The sequence below is a fragment of the Abramis brama genome (genome assembly GCF_963993115.1).
Source record: "Abramis brama genome assembly, chromosome: 8".
In the NCBI taxonomy this organism is placed as follows: Eukaryota; Metazoa; Chordata; class Actinopteri; order Cypriniformes; family Leuciscidae; genus Abramis; species Abramis brama.
In genome coordinates, this window is record NC_139970.1 from 41,828,712 (window position 1) to 41,851,031 (window position 22,320).

The 22,320-nt window shown below is 39.4% G+C and overlaps 1 protein-coding gene across 4 annotated transcripts; it reads left to right on the forward strand.

Moving 5' to 3' along the window:
• Nucleotides 1–27: 27 nt before the first annotated feature.
• On the forward strand, nucleotides 28–21,192 carry LOC311088357 (proteinase-activated receptor 1-like). 4 transcript variants are annotated; one of them, XM_084122383.1, is made up of 11 exons: nucleotides 28–90; nucleotides 185–213; nucleotides 1,142–1,318; nucleotides 2,173–2,259; nucleotides 6,162–6,605; nucleotides 13,671–13,727; nucleotides 13,953–14,018; nucleotides 14,409–14,465; nucleotides 14,690–14,755; nucleotides 17,959–18,018; nucleotides 18,248–21,192. In XM_084122383.1, the coding sequence occupies exons 5-11, from the start codon at nucleotides 6,476–6,478 to the stop codon at nucleotides 19,276–19,278; spliced, it is 1,467 nt and encodes a 488-aa protein (XP_083978509.1). In that variant the 5' UTR covers nucleotides 28–90; nucleotides 185–213; nucleotides 1,142–1,318; nucleotides 2,173–2,259; nucleotides 6,162–6,475; the 3' UTR covers nucleotides 19,279–21,192. The 4 variants fall into 4 exon arrangements, with proteins under 4 accessions (XP_083978509.1, XP_083978512.1, XP_083978511.1 ...); XM_084122386.1 differs by having other exon boundaries at nucleotides 6,162–6,312; XM_084122385.1 differs by having other exon boundaries at nucleotides 6,162–6,312; nucleotides 13,671–14,018.
• Nucleotides 21,193–22,320: the final 1,128 nt, after the last annotated feature.

Below are 22,320 nucleotides of genomic sequence, written 5' to 3' on the forward strand. Positions count from 1 at the left end.
CGAATCCCAGGCAACAGACTCGGTCATGTGACTTTCCTGCAGTCGTACAGAAAGTGTTGCGAGAGGAGCGTCAATAATCATCCTCTACATGTACGTTTGCTTATTAACTTATGTATAATCTATATTGTACATGGATTATTGAGCTAAAATGCTAGAAATTAATCTACTTAAATGTGTTTTTCAGGGTCCTACATGTGAATCTCCTGCCATCAGGTGAGCCATTCCTGTTCTACAGAGCCTTATGAAAATGATTATGCATGTGTTGTAATGTAAGGATGTTAGGATTTGTCAGATTTGCAGGAATATGCTTTGAACACTTTCACTCTAGCCTGATTATTTACTCAAACGTGATCATAAAGGGCCAGAACTAGATGTTCAGGAGGTCGATGTGAAGTTCATTTTTATATTTTAAACCATTTGTGTAGTTTGGCCACAACATTCACATCACAAATTAATCAAATCTACTGATAATGCTTACGGATGTTTGTGCTGGAAAAGGATAATTTGTTAAAATAAAAGATTACCATGATGGAAAGTGATATTGAGGCCATAGGAAAGTTTTGTTTGTAACATTTTTATTAAAGAAAAAATTAAGGAATTAATGTATATATTGTACATTTTTCATGTATAAGAAAAAAACATGCAATAAAAGGTTTTGAATTATTTAAAATACTTTTAAAAATATATGTTTTACTTTAAATTAAATATATATAGATTTTTTTAGCTTTAATAAAAATCTATATTTAATTTATAATTTATGCAGTGAAAACTGTGAAGTGTTTAGTAACTATTCAATTTCTGTATATTTCCTACTTGTTAGATCAAATATTAAAAATACAATATTTTCAGTCTTTTTGTTGTTTCTACTTTAATTTGGAGATTGAATGTGAAATTATTTAAAAAAAAATTGCAATAACCCTATATGGGGCAGAATAGTTACTTAGTTAATATTAAAATAAATGCTTTTTACATTTTATTTCAAGGTGTTACCACTGTACATTATGATTTACATAATTATTTTTTTAAAATGTGTATATATAGCTAATTATCTTTTCATGCAAAACACAGAGGTCCATAAAATATTTGATTAAAGAATGCGATTTATTGTTTATTTAGTCTGTTCAATGTGTGTAACCTGTAGATGTGAACGGTCCTGGCCTGCTGTTTCTCCCCGGTGGACAGATGTTAGAGAGAACTTCACATCTGGATACACACTCTGGGTCCTTTACACACACACACACAGAGAGAAGCACATGATCTAGGAGTCAACTTCATCGGTAAAACAAAACCAATGTGTGACCCTGGACCACAAAACCAGGTGACATGGTTACATTTTTTAAAATTGAGATTTATACATCCTATGAATACTGAATAAATAAGCTTTCCATTGATGTGTGGTTTGTTAGGATAGGACAATATTTGGTCGAGATACAACTATTGAAAATCTGGAATCTGAGGGTGCAAAAAAATCGAAACATTGAGAAAATCTCCTTTAAAGTTGTTCATTTATGTTCACGATTGTGCTGCATTCACTCACAAAAATAAATGTTTTATATATTTACAGTAGGGAATTTACTAAATATCTTCATGGAACATGATCTTTACTTAATATCCTAATGATTTTTGGCATAAAAGAAAAATCTATAATTTTGACCCATACAATGTATTGTTGGCTATTGCCACAAATATACCCGTGCGACTGGTTTTGTGGTCCAGGGTCACATTATAAACTCTCCCTGCTGTAGATTATTAGTATTAGGACTCCCTCTGCTGGGGAGAGATGGGGTTTTCCTGATGTGATGAATTAAAGTGAGTCTGGACGCTCCTAAAGTGGGTCAGCATAAACTGAAAACCTGTTCAGACTTCATGGCAATTAACCAAAGTCTGGCTGAACAACACTGAATGAGTAATTTAACGAGATTTTAAATGCTTTTGTCTGTCACATCAGTCCAAAACTGTCTTTCTGTTCACGTCCATCTGTTCAGGATTATGGTTGTTTATACATGTAAGTGTAATTATATTCACATTTGTTGTGAGGTTAAATTACAGTAGTTATTATTGTGAACTATCCAGATTCTCTTATTTAATATATACTGTAATTATCTGTCCAGGGAAGTCAAACATCATCATTTGTGTGTGTGTGTGTGTGTGTGTGTGTGTGTGTGTGTTCAGATGGCCAGACAATCAAGTTTCGATTGGCCTCTGGTGGGCAGGATAACCATCTGAGGATATGGATTATTTCCCAGCATGCAACAGTAGGTACTGTTCCCGTTCACCCTGCACGCAACCCCAAATCAAGTTAAAACTGAATGAATCGCCGTAGCACGACTGACTGAACACACTGACATTTAGCAAAATATTGCACTGAAACTGGATCAGAAAGTGGAGTCAGCATCAGAACACACTGCATGTCAGAAAATACGACCTGTCAAAAAAATTATTATTATTTGTTGTCGTGTTACTGTTCGGACTGCAAACAATTTCATGCATGCGAGTCGAAAATGCCAAAGATCTTGCCTAAAATATCAGATTTGAGAAGAAAATTGAAAGTTTGTTGTGAATGCACAGCTTAAGCATTCGAGCTCTGTGAGTAAATCATCATTATTGATTGAGTTTCAGTGAACAGCCACTAGTTAAATGAAGAAGTTTAATCTGTAATCCTCGGCACAGGCGCCGGTGTCGGCTTGGTCTGTCTGTCGCCGTGGCAACCGTCTCGGCTGACTGTGTCGCTGCCCGCTGGGACGCTTCATACACACTTTTGTTTCACACACACATGCAGATAAGCGGCAGTCAATCACAGGGGTTGCTGGGATATTGCGTCTCGTCGTCCTGCAGGAAATTGGCGTATATGTGGAAGCAGAATATGCATGATGTTCATATTGTGACTGGCGTTATCAGTGACTCCAGCTCGCTCGTGTTTTACACTTCTCTATATCGCCTGTCTGGGAGATTGCTTTCATTTAGTTCATCTGAAGTGAGTTCTGAACTAAAGTAATTGGTTTAGCCGAGCGTCGTGATGCTGAGGAGCTGTTGCTGCGGCCGTCTGTGCTCTCAAGTGTGCTATAGTTAACTAAAACTTAACTTTTAGTTAAGTAAAATAAAAATAAATAAAAATATTAATAAAAACTGTAATAGTATCTCAATTATGCTCATATATCACTGTAGACGACAGTCTTCAATGCTTACACAAACATAGTAGGACGTGTCCCAAAACCTAGTGAGCTCCTACATAGGAGGCATCCTAACTCAGAGAAACTCAGTCTTCATTCCATCCTAATATTATAAAAGCTTAAAAAACAATTACATCACAGAACGTTTAAGTCTAGTCCAGAGTAAAATGCATGTTTGAACTGTTTTAACTCAAAGCAACTTATATCTTAAAATACATCAGTGTCATTGTTTTGTCTCTAGATGCACATCAGAAATGTTTTTTCTTAGGCATGTTTATGAAAGCTTCTTAAATGCCCTAATTGAACTAAGGCCTAATCCTGGCTTAATCTAAACCCTGTCTGTGAAACCGGGCCTAGGTGAAAAAATATAGTTTTTTTTTTTATCAAAATCATTTTATTGTTGAACTATTTACATGTGTTGTGGTATAGCATAAGAACAAAAACTAACACAAAGTTATCAATATGAAAGATTAAAAAGAAATAATAAATATAGTCAATTAAAATTAATAAAACAATAATAAAATATTTTTAAAAAGCAAACAAACTTTTGCCTGTCTTCTGCTGGACTTTTTTTAAATTTCAAATTAATATAGATAATTTTTATATATTGTAAATAATTCAGAATATATTTATTTACAGTATTTATCAGAATCGCATGAATGCATTTTTGTAATCAACATTTTTTCAGCTTTGTTTTTTTTTTTTTGCATATTGGATCCATTTTTTTCACAATGCATTATGGGATTGCCTCTTGCATGAATGATAATGCTGTTTTAGTATTTGTTCTCTTAAAAAGCACAGCCTTCTGAAACATCGTTTCCATCAGGACTGTACCCTTAAAATGGCAGCTCAGGTTTCAGAACAGAGCTGGATATTTCCCACAATGCTTCAGTGTGTGTGTGTGTGTTTCTACACAGGTTATGAGATGTCACTGCTGTACATGTGTTCATTTACTGTATCATTTACTCTGCTCCTGTGCGTTTATGCATTTAATATTTCTTTCCTTTTCCTCTGTATCGTGCAGTGAAGATCATGAACGATGTAAAATAGAAGCAAAATAGACATTTTCATCATATGTGACCCTGGACCACAAAACCAGTCACATAGGTCAATTTTTTGAAATTGAGATGTATACATCATATGAAAGCTGAATAAATAAGCTTTCCATTGATGTATGGTTTGTTAGGATAGGACAATATTTGGTCGAGATACAACTATTGAAAATCTGGAATCTGAGGGTGCAAAAAAATCGAAACATTGAGAAAATCTCCTTTAAAGTTGTTCATTTATGTTCACGATTGTGCTGCATTCACTCACAAAAATAAATGTTTTATATATTTACGGTAGGAAATTCACTAAATATCTTCACGGAACATGATCTTTACTTAATATCCTAATGATTTTTGGCATAAAAGAAAAATCGATAATTTTGACCCGTACCATGTATTGTTGGCTATTGCCACAAATATACCCGTGCGACTCGTGACTGGTGATGTGATCCAGGGTCACATATTTCAAAACAACGCCATTGACAAATGATCACGAAATGTCCCATTTGACCTGTATTCACCCCACGGCAGTCTAATGCCTACTATTCAGTATTATTGATATACTATTGTAGTATTTGTTCATATTTTAAATCGACTTATTGATATATTGTTTATATTTAGTAATTTTTGTTATGTGCTAAACATTTCTATATTTCAGTTTTAGATTTAAACAAACTTTTTTTAAGCTTATAGTTGCCTATTTTTTTAAGTTTAGGTGTTTCATCTAATATTTTATTTTATTTCAATGAACAAAAACAATTTTTAATAGTTTTAGTTTTAGTAAACAATAACGGCACTGCTATTATTTAAAAAAATAAATAAATAAATAAAAAAGCATGTGACACAAAACACACATTGTCCAGTTTGACCAGCAGAGGGAGCTGTGCTGTCAGATTCTGATCTCAGTCTTGAAAACAGCAGTGCATTCATTTCAAAGACCAACATAATCCATAACGTGCTGGATATGAACTATATTAAAGGACAAAAATCTGTCTGAGCTCAGATGCTGGTGACAAACAACACTAAATGGTATATGGATTTATCTTTGCTCTTTATTTGCAGATCTGTTGATAAAACAGTGACGGTATATGATGCGGTGAGTGATTGGCACCTTTATGATTGTTTTGAGGTTATTGCATCAAACATAAATAAGTGCATCCATTAATGACACCAGATATATCAGAAGAAAAGTGTAGAGTCTTGACCTCTGACCTGCACAGTTCTTGGGCTTTCTTTATTAACCCTGGCTAAATGAACACTCATACATATTCATTAACCAAAGCCTTAATATATTTGCATAATTACCCAGTCAAAGTTCAGGAAAGAAACCAAAGTTTAATTATGATCAATGGATGATAAAATATTCCCAAACCATGAGATTCTGAGATCCAACGTAAAGGTTTTGCCAAAGTGCAATGATGATTTGTGTTTAAAACCTACGGTATCATCTGTATGGGGTGAGTGATGTCTTGCTTTGTGAACAGGTTTTATATGCAGCCTATAAAGTGTGTTTATCATAAATCTAGTCATTTATCTGTCTGTCTGTCTACCTGTATCTGCTTAATAACTGAACAACAAGAATGATCACGGCAGAGCTGTGCCATCTATCACCTGTGCTAGATGAGGTTTAATGCTCTGTGTGTGTGTGTGTGTGTGTGTGAACCCTGACGCAGCATGACAGCATCTCATCTGCTGCTCAATCTCTCAGTGTGAATCCAGAGTCTGATTCAGAGTTTATATCTCGCAACTGCAAGGGAAAACAAGGCAAGAATTGTTAGATAAATTACCTTGTTTATTCTGTGGCGGAAACAACGTTCCATACATTCCAAAAAAAAAGACGTTCCAATGTTCCAAATAGAACTTTTTTTTCTTGAATGGTTCCAAAATAGTTCCGCATGAAGCCTCAGTAGAATGAACCGCTGCTGCTGTGTCTCTGCAACAGGGGACTAACCAATCAGTGAATGACTTCTGAACCAATCAGCTGAAGGAATGATTCAGTGACTCACTCACTCAGAAGTGTGCTGCTGATGTTTGCATCTGGCTCTATGGATAAGACAGTGAATATCTGGAGGATTGGAGATGGAAATGCTCAAGTATGTACTATAAGCACACACAGTTCTTCTGCTTTTGTTGTTTTGTAATGAACCTTATTGTAAAGTTTTTCCCATTTTTCTTGCCTTTGAGTGATTGTGTTTGCGTGACCCACGGGCATGTCGGGTGTCCGTGTCCTGGTCTACATCTCTGCCAGTCTGACAGATGGCACACAGTCCGACCATTAGATGGTACCAGCTAGGGCTGCACTATATTGAGAAAAAATTACATTGCGATATTTTATTTTTCTGCGATATGAAATCTAATCAAATTTTTTCTTACAAACAAAAATGGGGTAAGCACACTTACATTCTCATTTTAAATGATTTAAACATCAGAGTATTATTTAAATTAGAGTAAATTATTTGTTTGTAACTTTAGGATATGGTTTGAATTGTTAACATATTAACTAACATGAACTTACCATGAGCAATACTTTTGTTACTATATTTATTAATCTTTGTTTATCTTAGTTTATAAATACACAGCTGTTCATTGTTTAGTAATGTTACTTCACAGTTATCAAATACTGTACAACATTTGATTTCAACAATGAAGGCTATAGCCTAAATGTTGAAATTAACAATGTTGTAGAAGTGCAGTTTAGTAATAGTAAATGTTAACTAATGTAGTTAAATAGTTTAATAAATAGAACATTATTGTAAAGTGTTACAGATGTTTTTTATTCACCAATTTAGACGTCTCGTGAGTTCAGTGTTGGACAGGTCAGTTGTTTAAACCATTCATTAAATTGAATCGGTTCAAAGGAATCATTAGTTCGCGAATCGGACGTGTACGGCACGCGTTGTGTAATTATCTCGGCAGTTTAGGATATCGCACAAGATTTGACAACACAGAAAACATTTCATCACTGGATAGTTTTTTTTGTTTTGTTTGTTCGACACCATCGATTCACCATTTGATTAATATGCGCGACTCAGCCGAGGGAGAGAGAGCAAGACAGCGCTCGTGTTGTTTGAAGACGGTGAAGGTGAGCGCGCGCGCGGCCGGTGCTCTCTCGCTCTCGCTCTGCTCATTCTTATATGCGCCCTGTTAAACTGACAGGACTTAAAAACACATGCAAATGATAAACTTTCACTCTATGATGGTTAAGCTGTGCAAGTAATCCGCAAATCACATTCGTCAAGGGCCGGGGAGCAGCTGGCCCGTACGGTTAATGAATAATGGATCAACTACGACAGCCTACATCGCACATCCTGCGATGTGACTATCGTGGATTCGTACATCGCGATATCGATGCTTAAACGACACATCGTGCAGCCCTACCAGCCAAATATGGATTACACACACAATATGAATAATCAAATTTTACAAGCAAAAACAGCTCAGACCGAACAGCTGCCGATTTGTTGTATAATGATTGTTTATGACTTAAAACAATAGTTCAACTCCCAAAAATTCTGCTATTATTTACACATTAATCATGGCATTGCAAAAATAATAAAAATAAAATAAAAATTATAACAGATATTAAATCTTATTTTGCAAGTAACTTTTCACATGAGCACAACTACTGCCCCCAAAAGTCCAGTTTTATATATTTTTTATAAAATCACTCTGAACTGTAGTCATTTAATTGGGACTGTCTTTTTCAGTGACTAGGCTCTGAGATCTGCACACAAAAACAACTGGTTTCACCAACCACTCAAAACCAAAATAAATAGTGTTCCAACCAATCACCGACAGGGCTGATCAGCTGACGCGAAGCGGAGGGATCTTGAATCAGACTGAAGGGGTTGTATTCGCTATAACAACCGCCTCGCTCTACATTATCCCGCTTATTACATGGCTATCATTTTAAATCACATGATTTTAAAACTAAATGTAGCCTAATGGATTTAATGTGTGTATACAGAACATTTTAAAATAAAGTCATTTTATTTTATTCAGGTCATATTTGCTGTTGAGTGGAAGCAAAAATGAGTCAAGTAATTGTCTCTGTAATTTTAGTCCTAGAGGTAGGCCTACAATACAATACGGTCTGTAAACAACTTAAAATACCAGTACACATTCAAGGGAAAATGCAAAAATAATAACAGCATCAAGAAACTAAATCTTGTCAGGAAAAAAAAGTGCTTAATGATATTTTGCCTGGTGAGAGTTCCTTCTTTAATGGCTATACTCATTTTTCCACAGTGATCTGTACATAAGGTTCCTCTCGCCCCTTAAAATACGGAATCGTCCCGTACTTACAAGTAAGATGATGCGTCCCGTATCAAATCAATAAGGGACAGGATTTGTCCCGTATTTTTCATTAGACCCACACATTGAATAAAAACGTCTCTGGTTACTGATGTAACCTATGTTCTCTGAATAGGGAATGAGACGCTGCGTAGCTTTAAGACGCAGTGGGGACACCCTCTGGGTGTGCCAATTGTCTGAAGCCCTTATAGAATCACGCCAAAGCTACTCAACGTCTCATTCCCTATTCAGAGAACATAGGTTACATCAGTAACCAGAGACGTACTCTTTCATAGGTTCACTCAATGCTGCGTAGCTTTAAGACGCAGTGGGGATGCCCTCTGGGTGTGCCAATTGTCAGAGGCCCTTATAGAATCACGCCAATTTATTAGCTGATGCCGCGGGCGCCGCCCCGACGCTCTACGTCGTCACATTATACAGCCTGTCCAGGGTGAGCGACCGTGAACCCCCCTGCTGGTTTACATGGGACACTACCGCCATATTGTCTGTTCTGACAATGACATGGTGTCCTTTGAGAAAAGGGAGAAAGTGATGCAGAGCCAGAAAGACGGCTCTCAGCTCCAAGCTGTTTATGTGCCAAGAGAGGGTCTCGCCAGTCCAGATCCCACATGCTGGTCTGCCTTCGAAAACCGCTCCCCAACTGGTCAGAGAGTCATCCGTCGTAATCATCTGGCGACGGGATACCGCACCCATGCTGACCCCTTTCCGAAGGAAGAGGGAGTCCCGCCAAATTGACAGGGTGCGGAAGCAACTGCGCGACACCTTCAACAGGCGAAGGGCTGGACCCGTGGGCCGAGCCCCTGAGAGCTTCATCCACCACAGAAAAGGTCTCATGTGGAGCAGACCTAGGGGTAGCACAGGCTGCGGCCATGAGGCCCAGAAGCCTGTGGCAAGTGCCCACAGAAACATGATGGCCTAGCGTGAAGCGGGCCAAACATGTCACCAAACTGGAAATCCGCGCAGGAGCCAATCGGGCCTGCATAAGAACGGAATCCATGTGTACCCCCAAGAAAGCTGTGTGTTGAGCTGGGGTAAGAACGCTCTTCTCCGTATTTAACCTCAAACCGAGAGACAGTATATGACGAAGGACAATGTCCCTGTGGTGAGTCACTAACTCCCTGGAGTGGGCTAAAAGGAGCCAATTGTCCAGGTAATTGAGAATACGGATGCCCTGGAGCCGCAACGAGGCCAGAGCAACATCCACTTCGTGAACGTCCTCGGTGCTAAAGCGAGGTCAAAGGGGGGGGACCCTGTACTGGTACGCTTTTTCTCCAAAGGCGAACCTGAGGAACCTCCTGTGTTGCCGTACGACCTGGATGTGAAAATAGGCATCCTTGAGGTCTACTGTCACGAACCAATCTCCCAACCGAATTTGAGATATGATAGCTTTCAGCGTCAACATCTTGAATTTCCCTTTGTAAAGGGAGAAATTTAGTTGGCGGAGGTCTAGTATGAGTCGCAGGCCGCCGCCCTTCTTCGGGACTAGGAAATAACGGCTGTAGAAGCCCTGTTCGATTTCCCCCGAAGGAACCTCCTCTATCGCCCCTTTGAGTAGAAGGGACGAAATCTCCTGCTGTAGTACAGAAGCAGTCGATGTCGACTTCAGTAGGAAAGAGTCCGTTGAAGCAGGACTGTGCGAAGGATCCAAGGCGATACCCCTGGTAGGCGCTCCCATTCTTGAAAGAAATGTGAGAGAAAGAGGGGTGTTGCAATGCAGAGGACATACCTCGTCAGGGTGTCGCACTGATTCCCGTGGGGTGGCGTGGTTGGCCGTGGAGGAGAGCACCTGGCGTCCTGACATGTGATGGGAGGTACCACTGCCTGGATCAGAGTGACTGGGTCTGCCTGCTCCTGAGGAAAACGAAATGTGCCTCCGAGGATGCGATCGGCATGTATAAAGTGCGTCGGGGGTGAGGGAGCGAGCAAAATGCGTCTCCTTCCTCCTGCGCCGGACTGAGTGAAAAGGGTAAAATAGGGACTGCACTTCGAAACACGCTGGGTGGCGAAGGTGACGGTAGGAAAAGGAGAGTGGGTTAGAGCTGGGCAGAAACGCTTGCGCGGTCTGTCCCAACCTCTTAGATGGAGAGGAGCTCTCCTTTTTCTGACCAGAGGGTCAGGAACGACTCGAGGAAGCTGGAGCGGCCGGTTTGGTGGACCGCTTGAGCTGAAGACGTCTGTAAGGTTGCTGGTGGGGAAGCGGGCGACCGCGGGCTCCCCAAACCGTGGTTGGTGGGAGATGAGCCGGGTCACTCCTCCTAGTAGGGAACTCTGCTCTATGAGAGGGGCGTTCTCTGGGTTGAGAAGGGGAGGGGTTGGAAGATTCCCTAACCCTCCTAGGCATAAATTGGTTAAATGCAGCCGACTGAGACTTAGCAGCTCGGAATTTCTCAACCACCGTGTTGACAGCCTCCCCAAACAGACCAGACTGTGAAATAGGGGCGTCTGGGAGAAAAACTTTCTCTTTGTCAAGGATCTCCGTGAGATTAAGCCATACAGTAGATGGTCTACATACAGTAGAACGACCTACAGCACGTACTCTTAGGGCCAGATCCGTGGCTTTACGAAGCTCTTTGACATCTTCAGGAGTCACTCCATTTCCCTCGTCCATTTCCTTCAGGACATCTGCCTGGTAGGCCTGAAGAATGGCCATAGTGTGTAGGGCCATGCCTGCCTGACCAACTGCCATGTAGGATTTCCCGATAAGGGAGGAAGTAGTCCTACACGCTTTAGAAGGAAGGAGGGGACGCGACTTCCATGACGGCGCAGATGACGGAGCGAGGTGATTAGCTAACGTGTCCTCGACCGCTGGAATGGCGGAATAACCCTGCTCCACAGAACCCACAAGGTTGAAGTAGTCAGCAGCTGCCGCATTTGTCAGACGAGCGGAGAAAGGCTGCTTCCAGGATCTGGAAATCTCGTGATGCAGATCACTGAAAAAGGGCAGCTTTCTTTGCTCTGGCCTAGAATTAGGGCCACTAAGAAATCTCTCGTCGAGTTTAGACGACTGTGACTCGCGGGGCTCGTCAGGCCAGTTGATAGCGAGTTTCTCCGTAGCGCGCGAAAGCACGTCCATAAGTTCCGCGTCTGGCCACTAGGCGGGATAACGTCGTCAGTTAAAGCAGGCCCGAAATCCTCGGAGTCGGAAGTTGCAGTATAAATTACGTCTTCCAGCCCGAAAGAAACCGCCTCGCGTGCTCCCGGGCTGGGGCATAAATAATCATGCGCGAACTCAGCTGGCATGCTCAGGGAGAGAAAGGGCAAGGCCCGTCTGCTCATGCTCCAAATCCTCGAACTCTACATCCGAACCCCAGGTCGTGGGTCCTCGAGAGGCCTCGGCGGTCTTGGGAGCGCGATGGGGGGAAATGAATGACTCTTTCTCAAAAACCGCGAGCCTAGAGTGGAGGGTTTTGAGAAGCAGATTGTCACAGAATTTACATTTAGACGATCCTAAAACAGCCTCGCGCGCATGCGAAAAACCCAAACACTTAACACACTTACCTTGAGGGTCGTCGCTCGCAATGAAGCGAGCACATGGCGGAGAGCAACGACGATATTCCATTGCACTTCAACGTAAGGAGAACAGAGTTCCACTTATTCCAGTCGCTGAAGTGCAGGAGACGACGAAAGCAGTTGTAATCCGATTTTTTGGTCTCAGAAAAACCGAAAGCGAAGGGCATGAAATGGCCGCTTCGTGAAGGCAGAGAAATCAGAGGAGCAGATGGCGCGCGTGCCTGTATAATATGACGACGTAGAGCATTGGGGCGGTGCCCGCGCCATCAGCCAATAGTTGGCGTGATTCTATAAGGGCTTCAGACAATCGGCACACCCAGAGGGCGTTCCCACTGCGTCTTAAAGCTACGCAGTGTTGAGTGAACCTACGAAAGAGAACATAAGGATTTTGCAGTATGGATAATACTAATAGCAAATATAAAGAAATCAATTTCACAATAAGTATTAGACAAGCTCATTGCATGATTGCATTTTAGCATCTTTGTTTCTATAGCGACGGAGTCGACGGAGTTTTATGTTTTTTTTACAATTTAAGTTTAATATACAAACTGATCACAGCAGTCAGATCACGCAGTTGTCACTCAAGTGATCATTTATATTTAAGTTAAATTCAGTTTTTTTATTTTTTTTATTTGTACAGACCAAAACACACCACCGCGCATGCATGCGTCCATTACGTGTCGGATCTGATCCAGCTACGTCATCGTGCTACAGGCTGCAGCGAGGACCTCTTGCACTCACTCACTGTCTTTCCACATCCTGTGAGAAACTCCTGCCCTGCTATGGCCGAGTCTGACCGCATCAAATGAAAGATGTTTTAGCAAAACATCAGATTCCATGTAAACAAGAATAATACATTTTCTTTGTAAGTAATTATTGAGTTCGATCCAAAACATGTTTGTCATGGAAAAAAAACGATTGTCTCAGGAGAAATAAGAATAGTCTCAGGAGAATTTTTTTTTATACAAAAAAAGAAAAGAAAAAGCACAAATATCTTCCATGTTCACTTTAAAACGCTGCACAACAAGTGATTCTTTCCAGAATGAGGTGTTGGCTTCAAAACTTTACTTGCTTCGGACATTTACCAATCGGCTCAACCAATTCATCCGATTCAAAAGATTCAAGTGAACGACTGGCTCTGGCTTACACAAATCGGCATCAGATTTTGGAGTAAACGTCTGATGATAGAAACAGATGCTCATCATGGGGATTAAAATAATCTTGCTTTTAGCTGTAATTGCACACATGTGCACTGCCAACAATAACGGTTAGTAGATCATCAAATCAATATGCATAAAAAGTGACTTGTAATTTAATACCTTGCTGATGCATAATTTAAAGAGTTAACCAAAAATGCAAATTCTGTCATTAATTACTCACCATCAAGTTGGTCTTCGCATCACAAATTAAGATCTTTTTGATGAAATCTGAGACCTTTCTGTCCTTCTATTGACAGCTACACAACTACTATTTGATGCTTCAAAAAGTTCATAAAGAGATTGTAAAACTATGAATTGAGCAGTTTGATAAAAAAGCCTTTTCTCAAATGTGTCCAAATGTTTTCTCCTGATTATTCTCTAGTGGTGTTATGAGAGTTTTCACTAATGCTCTTTTTTATTGATTACAGATTCTGACTGCATTCTGCATCCTTGCTTCTCTAACCCGAACTCTTCAACATATAACAGTAATATGCAACACAATCTCATGACAATTTATATTTACGTTTTGCAGAACTGGTGGATTATGTGTATAAACTTGTATAATTTCATTCATAAAAGTTTTTGTACGGTCCACTTACACCCCAGTGATGGTAAGGTTTAGGGGTGGATCTCATGCTTACTTTTTTTTAAATAATTGTATGTTTTAATAGTATATGAACTTCACTCATTGTGTTTTGTGCTGGTTACAGATTCTGACTGCTGTCGGGGTATTACTTCCACTGTGATGGAAGCCACAAGTTTCAAAATTACCATAGGTAATTTAAAGAGTTAGTTAAAGCAAAAATGCAAATTCTGTCATTAATTACTCACCATCAAGTTGTTTTTGATGAAATCTGAGACCTTTCTGTCCCTCCATTGACAGCTACACAACTACCAATTTGATGCTTCAAAAAGTTCATAAAGAGATCGAAAAACTATGAATTGAGCAGTTTGATCAACATTTTCCAAAGAGACGTGATCGCTTTATATGATGAACAGATTGAATTTAGTATCATACCTTGTACCAGCAGGCCTAGGCTACTATAATTTGTTTCAGATAAAAAGCAAAGAAAGCCTTTTCTCAAATGTGTCCAAATGTTTTCTCCTGATTATTCTCTAGTGGTGTTATGAGAGTTTTCACTAATGCTCTTTTTTATTGATTACAGGTTCTGACTGCATTCCGCAGCCTTGCTTCTCTAACCCGAACTCTTCAACGTATAACAGTAATATGCAACACAATCTCATGACTATTTGTATTTACGTTTTGCAGAGTTGGTGGCTTATGTGTATAAACTTGTATAATTTCATTCATAAAAGTTTTTGTACTGTCTGCTTACACCCCAGTGATGGTAATGTTTAGGGTGGATCTCATGCTTACTTTAAAAAAAATAATTGTATGTTTTAATAGTATATGACCTTCACTCACTGTGTTCTGTGCTGGTTACAGATTCTGATTGCTGTCCGGCTATTACTGCACCTATGATGGAAGCCACAATTTCTGAAATTGCACTCGGTAATTTAAAGAGATAGTTCAACCAAAAATGCAAATTCTGTCATTAATTAGGTCAAGTCAAGTATATTTGTATAGCGCTTTTCACAATACAGAATGTATCAAAGCAGCTTCACATTATTAAATCAAATAACACAACAAGGTTTGTTTCTAGTGGAAAAACGTCCACGTTTGATTAAATTATATTAAATATCCCCAACTGAGCAAGCCAAAGGCAACAGTGGCAAGGAACCGAAAAAACTCCATCAAGTGACCTAATGGAGAAAAAAAAAACCTTGGGAGAACCCAGGCTCAGTCGGGGGCCAGTTCTCCTCTGGCGTTTATGAACTAGAGGCCGGATTTAACTGTAAGATTAAAAATATTATATGAATGCCTGGCTGAAGAGATGCGTCTTTAATCTAGTTTTAAACTGGGAGAGTGAGTCTGAGCAACGAACAATATCAGGAAGGCTATTCCAGAGTTTTGGAGCTAAATGTGAAAATGCTCCCCCTCCTTTGGTGGATCTGGATATCCTAGGTATGACCAAAAGCCTAGAATTTAGTGATCTTAAAGAGCGCAATGGATTATAGGGCGATAGAAGATCCATTAAATAGACTGAAGCTAAGCCGTTTAGGGCTTTATAAGTCAGTAGCAATACCTTGTAATTAATATGGAACTTTATAGGTAACCAATGTAGTGATGATAAAATCGGTGTTATATGATCATATTTTCTTGATCTAGTAAGAACTCTAGCGGCTGCATTTTGGACTAACTGTAGCTTGTTTATTGAGGATGCGGGACAACCAGCTAATAAAGCATTACAGTAATCTAGTCTCGAGGTCATGAATGCATGAACTAACTTTTCCGCATCAAAAACTGATAGCATATTACGTAGCTTAGCAATGTTTCTAGGGTGGAAAAAGGCTGTTTTTGTAACATAAGAAATATGATTTTCAAAAGACAGGTTGCAGTCTAGTATAACACCCAGGTCTTTTACTGTAGAGGATAAAGTAACAGGACATCCTACTATGTTAAAGTTGTATTGTGAGAGGTTTTGTGGGTGGTTTTTTGAACTGATAAGTAATACCTCTGTCTTGTCTGGATTTAATAAAAGAAAATTACGCCTCATCCAATCTTTTATATCTTCAACACACTCTGTCAATTTGGATAATTTAGCGTTTTCATCTGGCCGTGATGAAATATATATTTGAGTGTCATCAGCATAACAATGGAAACTAATTCCATGTTTCCTTATAATATTTCCAAGTGGCATCATATATATTGAGAATAATAGAGGGTCTAACACAGATCCCTGCGGCACTCCATAGTTTACTGAAGTTATGATCGATTTTTCTCCATTTAAATAGACAAAATGGTAGCGGTCAGATAAGTATGATCTGAACCAGCTTAATGCTTGTCCTTGAACACCGGTATAATTTTGTAGTCGATCTAAGAGTATTGTGTGATCTATAGTATCGAACGCAGCACTAAGATCAAGTAAAACTAGTAATGAGATACAGCCTTGGTCAGAAGCTAAAAGTAAATCATTACAATACGCAATACGCTCTAGTTCATCTGTTTGTTTGGGTTCAGGCAGCAGCTGAGACAGATCAGATAAGCAATTTGAGAAATTATCTATGGTGGATGGAAGGATTGTTCTGCCTGGTCGATAACGCGGTGCAGCATGACATATTACAGCAGTACGTAATATGCAAGTTACCATGTAATGGTCAGTGACATCACTTTGTGGAATGATATCTATATCGGTTGGATCGGTTCCATATGATTAAATCGAGTGTATGATTAAGACGATGAGTTGGTCTGGTGATGTTTTGCTTGACCCCAAAGGAGTTTAACAAATCTGTAAACGCAGCCCCTAACGCATCATTTGAATTATCTACATGTATGTTAAAATCTCCAACAATTAATGCTTTATCGACGTTGACCAATAGATCTGAGAGAAAAGTGATCTGAGAGAATTGAGTGATCTAATGTTTAGAAGACCTAGCTTTAAAAATTGTTTTTGTTCACTAATAGCGAGATTTTCTGTTTTAATAACAATTAGATTTTTCCTAGATCCTGCAGTAGATTTATTATTTAATCTCACTAAACGAGGAATAGACACAGTTTCTATGCAATGTTCTACACTAGTATTTATATCAATTAAATTGGTGCAGCAGAGACTGTGATTTGGACTTTTGGTTACTAGTCAAACGGTGTTTAACATCTTGGAGATGTTATCCGACAGAAGATCCACTCCGATTTTACTTGGGTGTAAGCCATCAGCGCGGAAGAGCCTAGGTCGCTCCCAGAACAGATTCCAATTATTTACAAAGAGCAGTTTCTGCTCACTGCACCATGACATTAACCATTCATTTAGCGCGAATAATCTACTAAACTTTTCATGCCCTTGTCGGTACGTAGGAAGCGGTCCAGACACAATGATCGTTGTTTTAGGCGATGTGCTGCGTACCGTCTCGATCAGATTCCTGAAGTCTTTCTTCAGAACCTCCGTCTGCCGCAGCCTGATATCGTTCACTCCCGCGTGCAGCACGACAGTTCCGACGCGCTCGTCGCCGTTCAAGATCTCGGGTACCTGCGCAGCGATATTGAAAACACGAGCACCAGGGAAGCAGTGACTGTGATCACAGCATCGCGTTCCGTTTTGCGAAGAGGGGAGAAGCGGTTCTGGGTGGAGATCTCGAAAACCGGGAGGGGCGGAGAGATTCTTGCTCTGGTCCTGGCTCGCGTCTTCCGCTGCGGAACCACTCAGGCTTCGTGGTGGTGTATCGGAGCCGGAGTGAACGAAACCATGGCTGATCGTGACCTGGGCGCTCGGGACCAATGCTGAGAAATGCACGGAGTAGACCATTTACTCACCATTACTCACCATCAAGTTGGTCTTCGCATCACAAATTAAAATCTTTTTGATGAAATCTGAGATCTTTCTGTCCTTCTATTGACAGCTACACAACTACCAATTTGATGCTTCAAAAAGTTCATAAAGAGATCGTAAAACTGAATTGAGCAGTTTGATCAACATTTTCTGAAGAGAAGTGATCACTTTTTAGTATCATACCTTGTACCAGCAGGCCTAGGCTACTATAATTTGTATCGGATAAAAAGCAAAGAAAGCCTTTTCTCAAATGTGTCCAAATGTTTTCTCCTGATTATTCTCTAGTGGTGTTATGAGAGTTTTCACTAATGCTCTTTTTTATTGATTACAGATTCTGACTGCATTCCACAGCCTTGCTTCTCTAACCCGAACTCTTCAACAACATATAACAGTAATATGCAACACAATCTCATGACAATTTATATTTACGTTTTGCAGAGTTGGTGGCTTATGTGTATAAACTCGTATAATTACATTCATAAAAGTTTGTGTATGGTCCGCTTACACCCCAGTGATGGTAATGATTAGGGGTGGATCTCATGCTTACTTTTTTTGTTTTAAATAATTGTATGTTTTAATAGTATATGACCTTCAGTCATTGTGTTTTGTGCTGGTTACAGATTGCTGTCAGCCTATTTCACTTATGGATTCCATAATTCCACGAGAAATACCCGTGATGTGGAACATCTCAGGCAAGTCTGTTGACTTTCTCAAAGGCTTGATGGTCACGCGTGCCATGCCCTCATTCTACATCTTCGTCATCCTCATTAGTTTGCCCCTGAATGCTTTGGCCTTGGTGACGTTCACCTGTAGGATTAAAGCGAAGAAACCAGCTGTGATCTACATGTCTCACCTGGCGTGTGTGGACCTGTTCTTCACCCTGTTGCTGCCTCTGAAGATCCACTACCAGCTGAACGCTTCAGATTGGGTGTTCGGTGAGGTGGCGTGTCGTGTGCTCAGTGCTGCTTACTACTGCTACATGTACTGCTCCATACTTCTGATGATGTGCATAAGTGTGGACAGACTGCTGGCTGTGGCGCTTCCCATCACCTCTCAAACCTGGAGGAGCGCAAGGAAAGCCACGTGTGTGTGTGTGCTGGTCTGGCTTCTGGCGCTCGCTGGTACGGTGCCACTTCTCTCAATGAGACAAATGCTCACGGTTGAGGATGTGGGCGTCACTTGTCATGATGTACTGCGCCAAAACGACCCTTCAAGGCTGTATTATGTGTACCTATTCTCCATTCTCTCCTGCCTCTACTTCTTCTTGCCACTGGTTGTCACCTTAGTGAGCTACTTTACTATCATATATGTACTCAGTGCAAAGTCTGAACGCTTAGCAACATCATCATCACCTTCAGGCATTCGAAGGAAAGCTGTGATTATGTCTATTGCTGTGCTGATTGAGTTTGTGTTATGTTTTGCTCCAACCAATGGCATCCTGTTGTACCACTATGTTCGTTTAGCTAAAAGAAGAAACATCGGGGAGGGAGATTCATCATATGCTGTTTACCTGTTGGCTGTGTGTTTGGGGAGCGCGAGTGTTTTTCTGGACCCTCTTCTGTACTACTACGGCTCGTCTCAGTGCAGACAGCAAATAAGATCTGTGTTTTGGTGCAGAAAGGCAAAAAGAGCGAAAACAGCAAACACATGAAATGCTCTGAAGTCTCTTAAAGGGGTGGTTGATTATGATTTCACTTTTCTAACTTTAGTTAGTGTGTAATGTTGCTGTTTGAGCATAAACAACATCTGCAAAGTTACAACGCTCAAAGTTCAAATCAAAGGAAGATATTTGGTTTTAAAGAAATTGCTTTTTAAGGACTACAACAAACAGCTGGTAGAGACTACACAACATTCCTCCTGGGTTAGTGACATCACCAACCGTAGAATTTACATAAACCCCGCCCCCTGAACACGGTTTATAGATTATCAAGAATATGCTAATCAATGACTAGAAAATAACTACACATAAGCTACATAAACTCATTAACTAACCATTCAGAAATGTCCTGTTGCTTCTACATGTTGTCACTTCTTCTTGAGTCTCTCCATCATTGTCTGACTCCGGTTTGAACATAAAAGGCTAAAAGTTTTTGAAATTTTCAGTGCATGTGTGTGTGAGGTAAAAGGACACAAGCTGTTGTAGCTCCGCCCCCTGTGCCGGGAGCAGCAGCTCATTTGCATTTAAAGGAACAGACACAAAATGGTGCGTTTTTGCTCACCCTCAAAAAGTGACAATTTTAACATGCTATATAAAAATATCTGTGGGGTATTTTGAGCTAAAACTTCACATACACACTCTGGGGACATCAGAGACTTATTTTACATCTTGTGAAAAGGGCATTATACCACCCCTTTAAAACAACAACTGCCATAATTAGGTTATGCCATAATTAGCTTATGTTAGGAAAGATTCGATGAATGTGATCATTTATGTTTGGGCCTGAAATCGCTGGTACAACCTTTAACTCTTCTAAATTCTAAAAATAATTTTCTGGCTTTCTGTGTTTCCACAGTTATACAGTAGGGGGCGCTTTTACACATCTTCTGAAAGAGTACCGAATCTCCGGATCAAAACACAGGTGAAAAAGTAGCAGAAACAAGTGATAGCATATGTAAGCAGATGCATATGTAAAATAACGCGATCATCAAACATTAAACAGCATATAAATCAAAACTACCTAATGTTACTGAATGAAATGTCAACCCGGGACGAGCTTTAGGGGTGTTGATGGACTCGATCTACTCCATCTGTGTTCTGATCATTGCTCTGAATCCGATCCAGATGTAGTTTTTGACAAGCACGTGATTTTTTTCTGGTTTTTGGTCAAAATGTTGCTTTTTTATTAAACTTACCCACATTCAAGAGTTGATCCAAAAAAAAAAAAAAAATGCATGAAGCAAGAAAAGTTGTTTTTTTTGGACATATTGCATGTTCAGATATTCATAGTGTAATGAGACAGTCTTTAAAGAAACATAATGGCTAATAAAAATGGTTTTTTTAAAAACAGAATTTTATTGAAATAATTAAAAAAATCATCTTGAATCATGGTTTGAAGTACCGATTTAGTTTACTAGTTTAATTTCTCATAGATGCTTTTTTGCAACTATTTACCGTCTTTACTCTGCAATTAGAGGAGACACAAACACAGACTATATTTGTTTAGGTAAGTCATTGTCTTTTGCGGTGTAATAACCATATCACAATTTTGGTTGTAATTCGATTATTTGTGCAGTCCTTGATTAATATTCACTGCATTCACAATGTTGTAGATTTAAAAATGGGTTAATGTAGCATCATGTAAACAAACAAGATAAGCAATAGCCACGTTTTTAATCTGTACGGGCACGTTCATATGAATAATTCATCAGGCCGAGAGGAGAAGTTTTGTTTGGCTTTGGAAAGGAAGGGACACATTGTTTGCAACACAATGAGAGATGTTCAGCATTGAGGATGATAATAAAGCACTTCCTGTTTGTGTGTGTTGGACAGGAAACTCCAGAACGCTGGTCAGTGGAGAAGTGTGTGTGTGTGTGTGTGTGTGGCTCGTGATGAAGGATTTGAAGCTCTGCTGGACATATTTATGGCCCTCAACATCAACAGGGCCGAACTAATGACCACTGCATCTAACATTGGTGAGGAAACACACCAATTATTTCAGATATTTTCTTTAATGCTTTATTACATGTTCTAGAAAGCAAGAAATCAAATTGAATATCCTTCATGAACACTTCAAATATTTTACAATTATTATTATTATTGTTTAATTTTACACCCTGGCAACCATCTAGAACATCCTAGTATTGTGACCGTGAGTTTTGCACTGGCAGACATCACTCACATTTCATCAGATGTTCACTTCTTCAAAATGTTGAATAAGGAACGTGCGCCACGTGTGTTTTTGCTTTTTTATGTTCAAATTTAGTTTAAGGCGAGACACTGCAGGTGAATAGGGTACATTTTTTAACTAGCAGATATCACCATGAAACTTTCCCAGTTGATTACCTACATTAAGATGAGAAAAAAATGTATTACAAGTTTTCTGTAATTTAATGTTTAAATATGCAAATTATGCATTGTCTAATTAAATATGCGCTAATTTGCATATTTTTTAAAAACGAAATCTGAGTATTGGATAAAACCAGGTTAAAAATTATTTTTTCATTGTGTTCACATATTAGATGGGAAAAAAATTACAGAGGGATTTATGGATATCTACTTTTGTTATCCTGTAAATCAGAATATACTGTCAATAGCCTTAAAAAAATAATTTTCGCCATGTTTTTTGGAATAAAATGTTATATAAATCAGGCTAGGAATAATATATTTACAAATCCCTCTGGAAATGTCTTCATAATATAACTAGGTACAAGACTGGAAAGTTTGGTGTATATCGGTGCTACTGAAGTGGAGATTTTGAGAAAACGGGCTTTAAAAATTTATCATCAGCCAATGAGATTGCGCATTCAGCCCTATTACTTTCACGATTGGCTGCTGATAAAAAGGAAATGACCATATTTGGATCCGACAGGATTGTACAGGAGAGAGAGAGCTTTCTAACGGTATATATATTAGCAGAGGGATGATTTACAACGCCAACTTTTGTTGAATTTATGAGAAATCTACAGACGCAAACAGACAAAGTGTAGTAAAATAAAGACCTAAATGTGTATTTCTGACTTTTTTTCACCACAA

Coding starts and splice junctions, on each gene's coding strand:
- LOC311088357 (XM_084122383.1), top strand. CDS start 6,476: ATGGCACACAGTCCGACCATTAGATGGTACCAGCTAGGGCTGCACTAT. Junction 13,728..13,952: donor GAACTCTTCAACATATAACA/GTAATATGCAAC, acceptor TGCTGGTTACAG/ATTCTGACTGCTGTCGGGGT. Junction 14,756..17,958: donor AATTTCTGAAATTGCACTCG/GTAATTTAAAGA, acceptor TATTGATTACAG/ATTCTGACTGCATTCCACAG.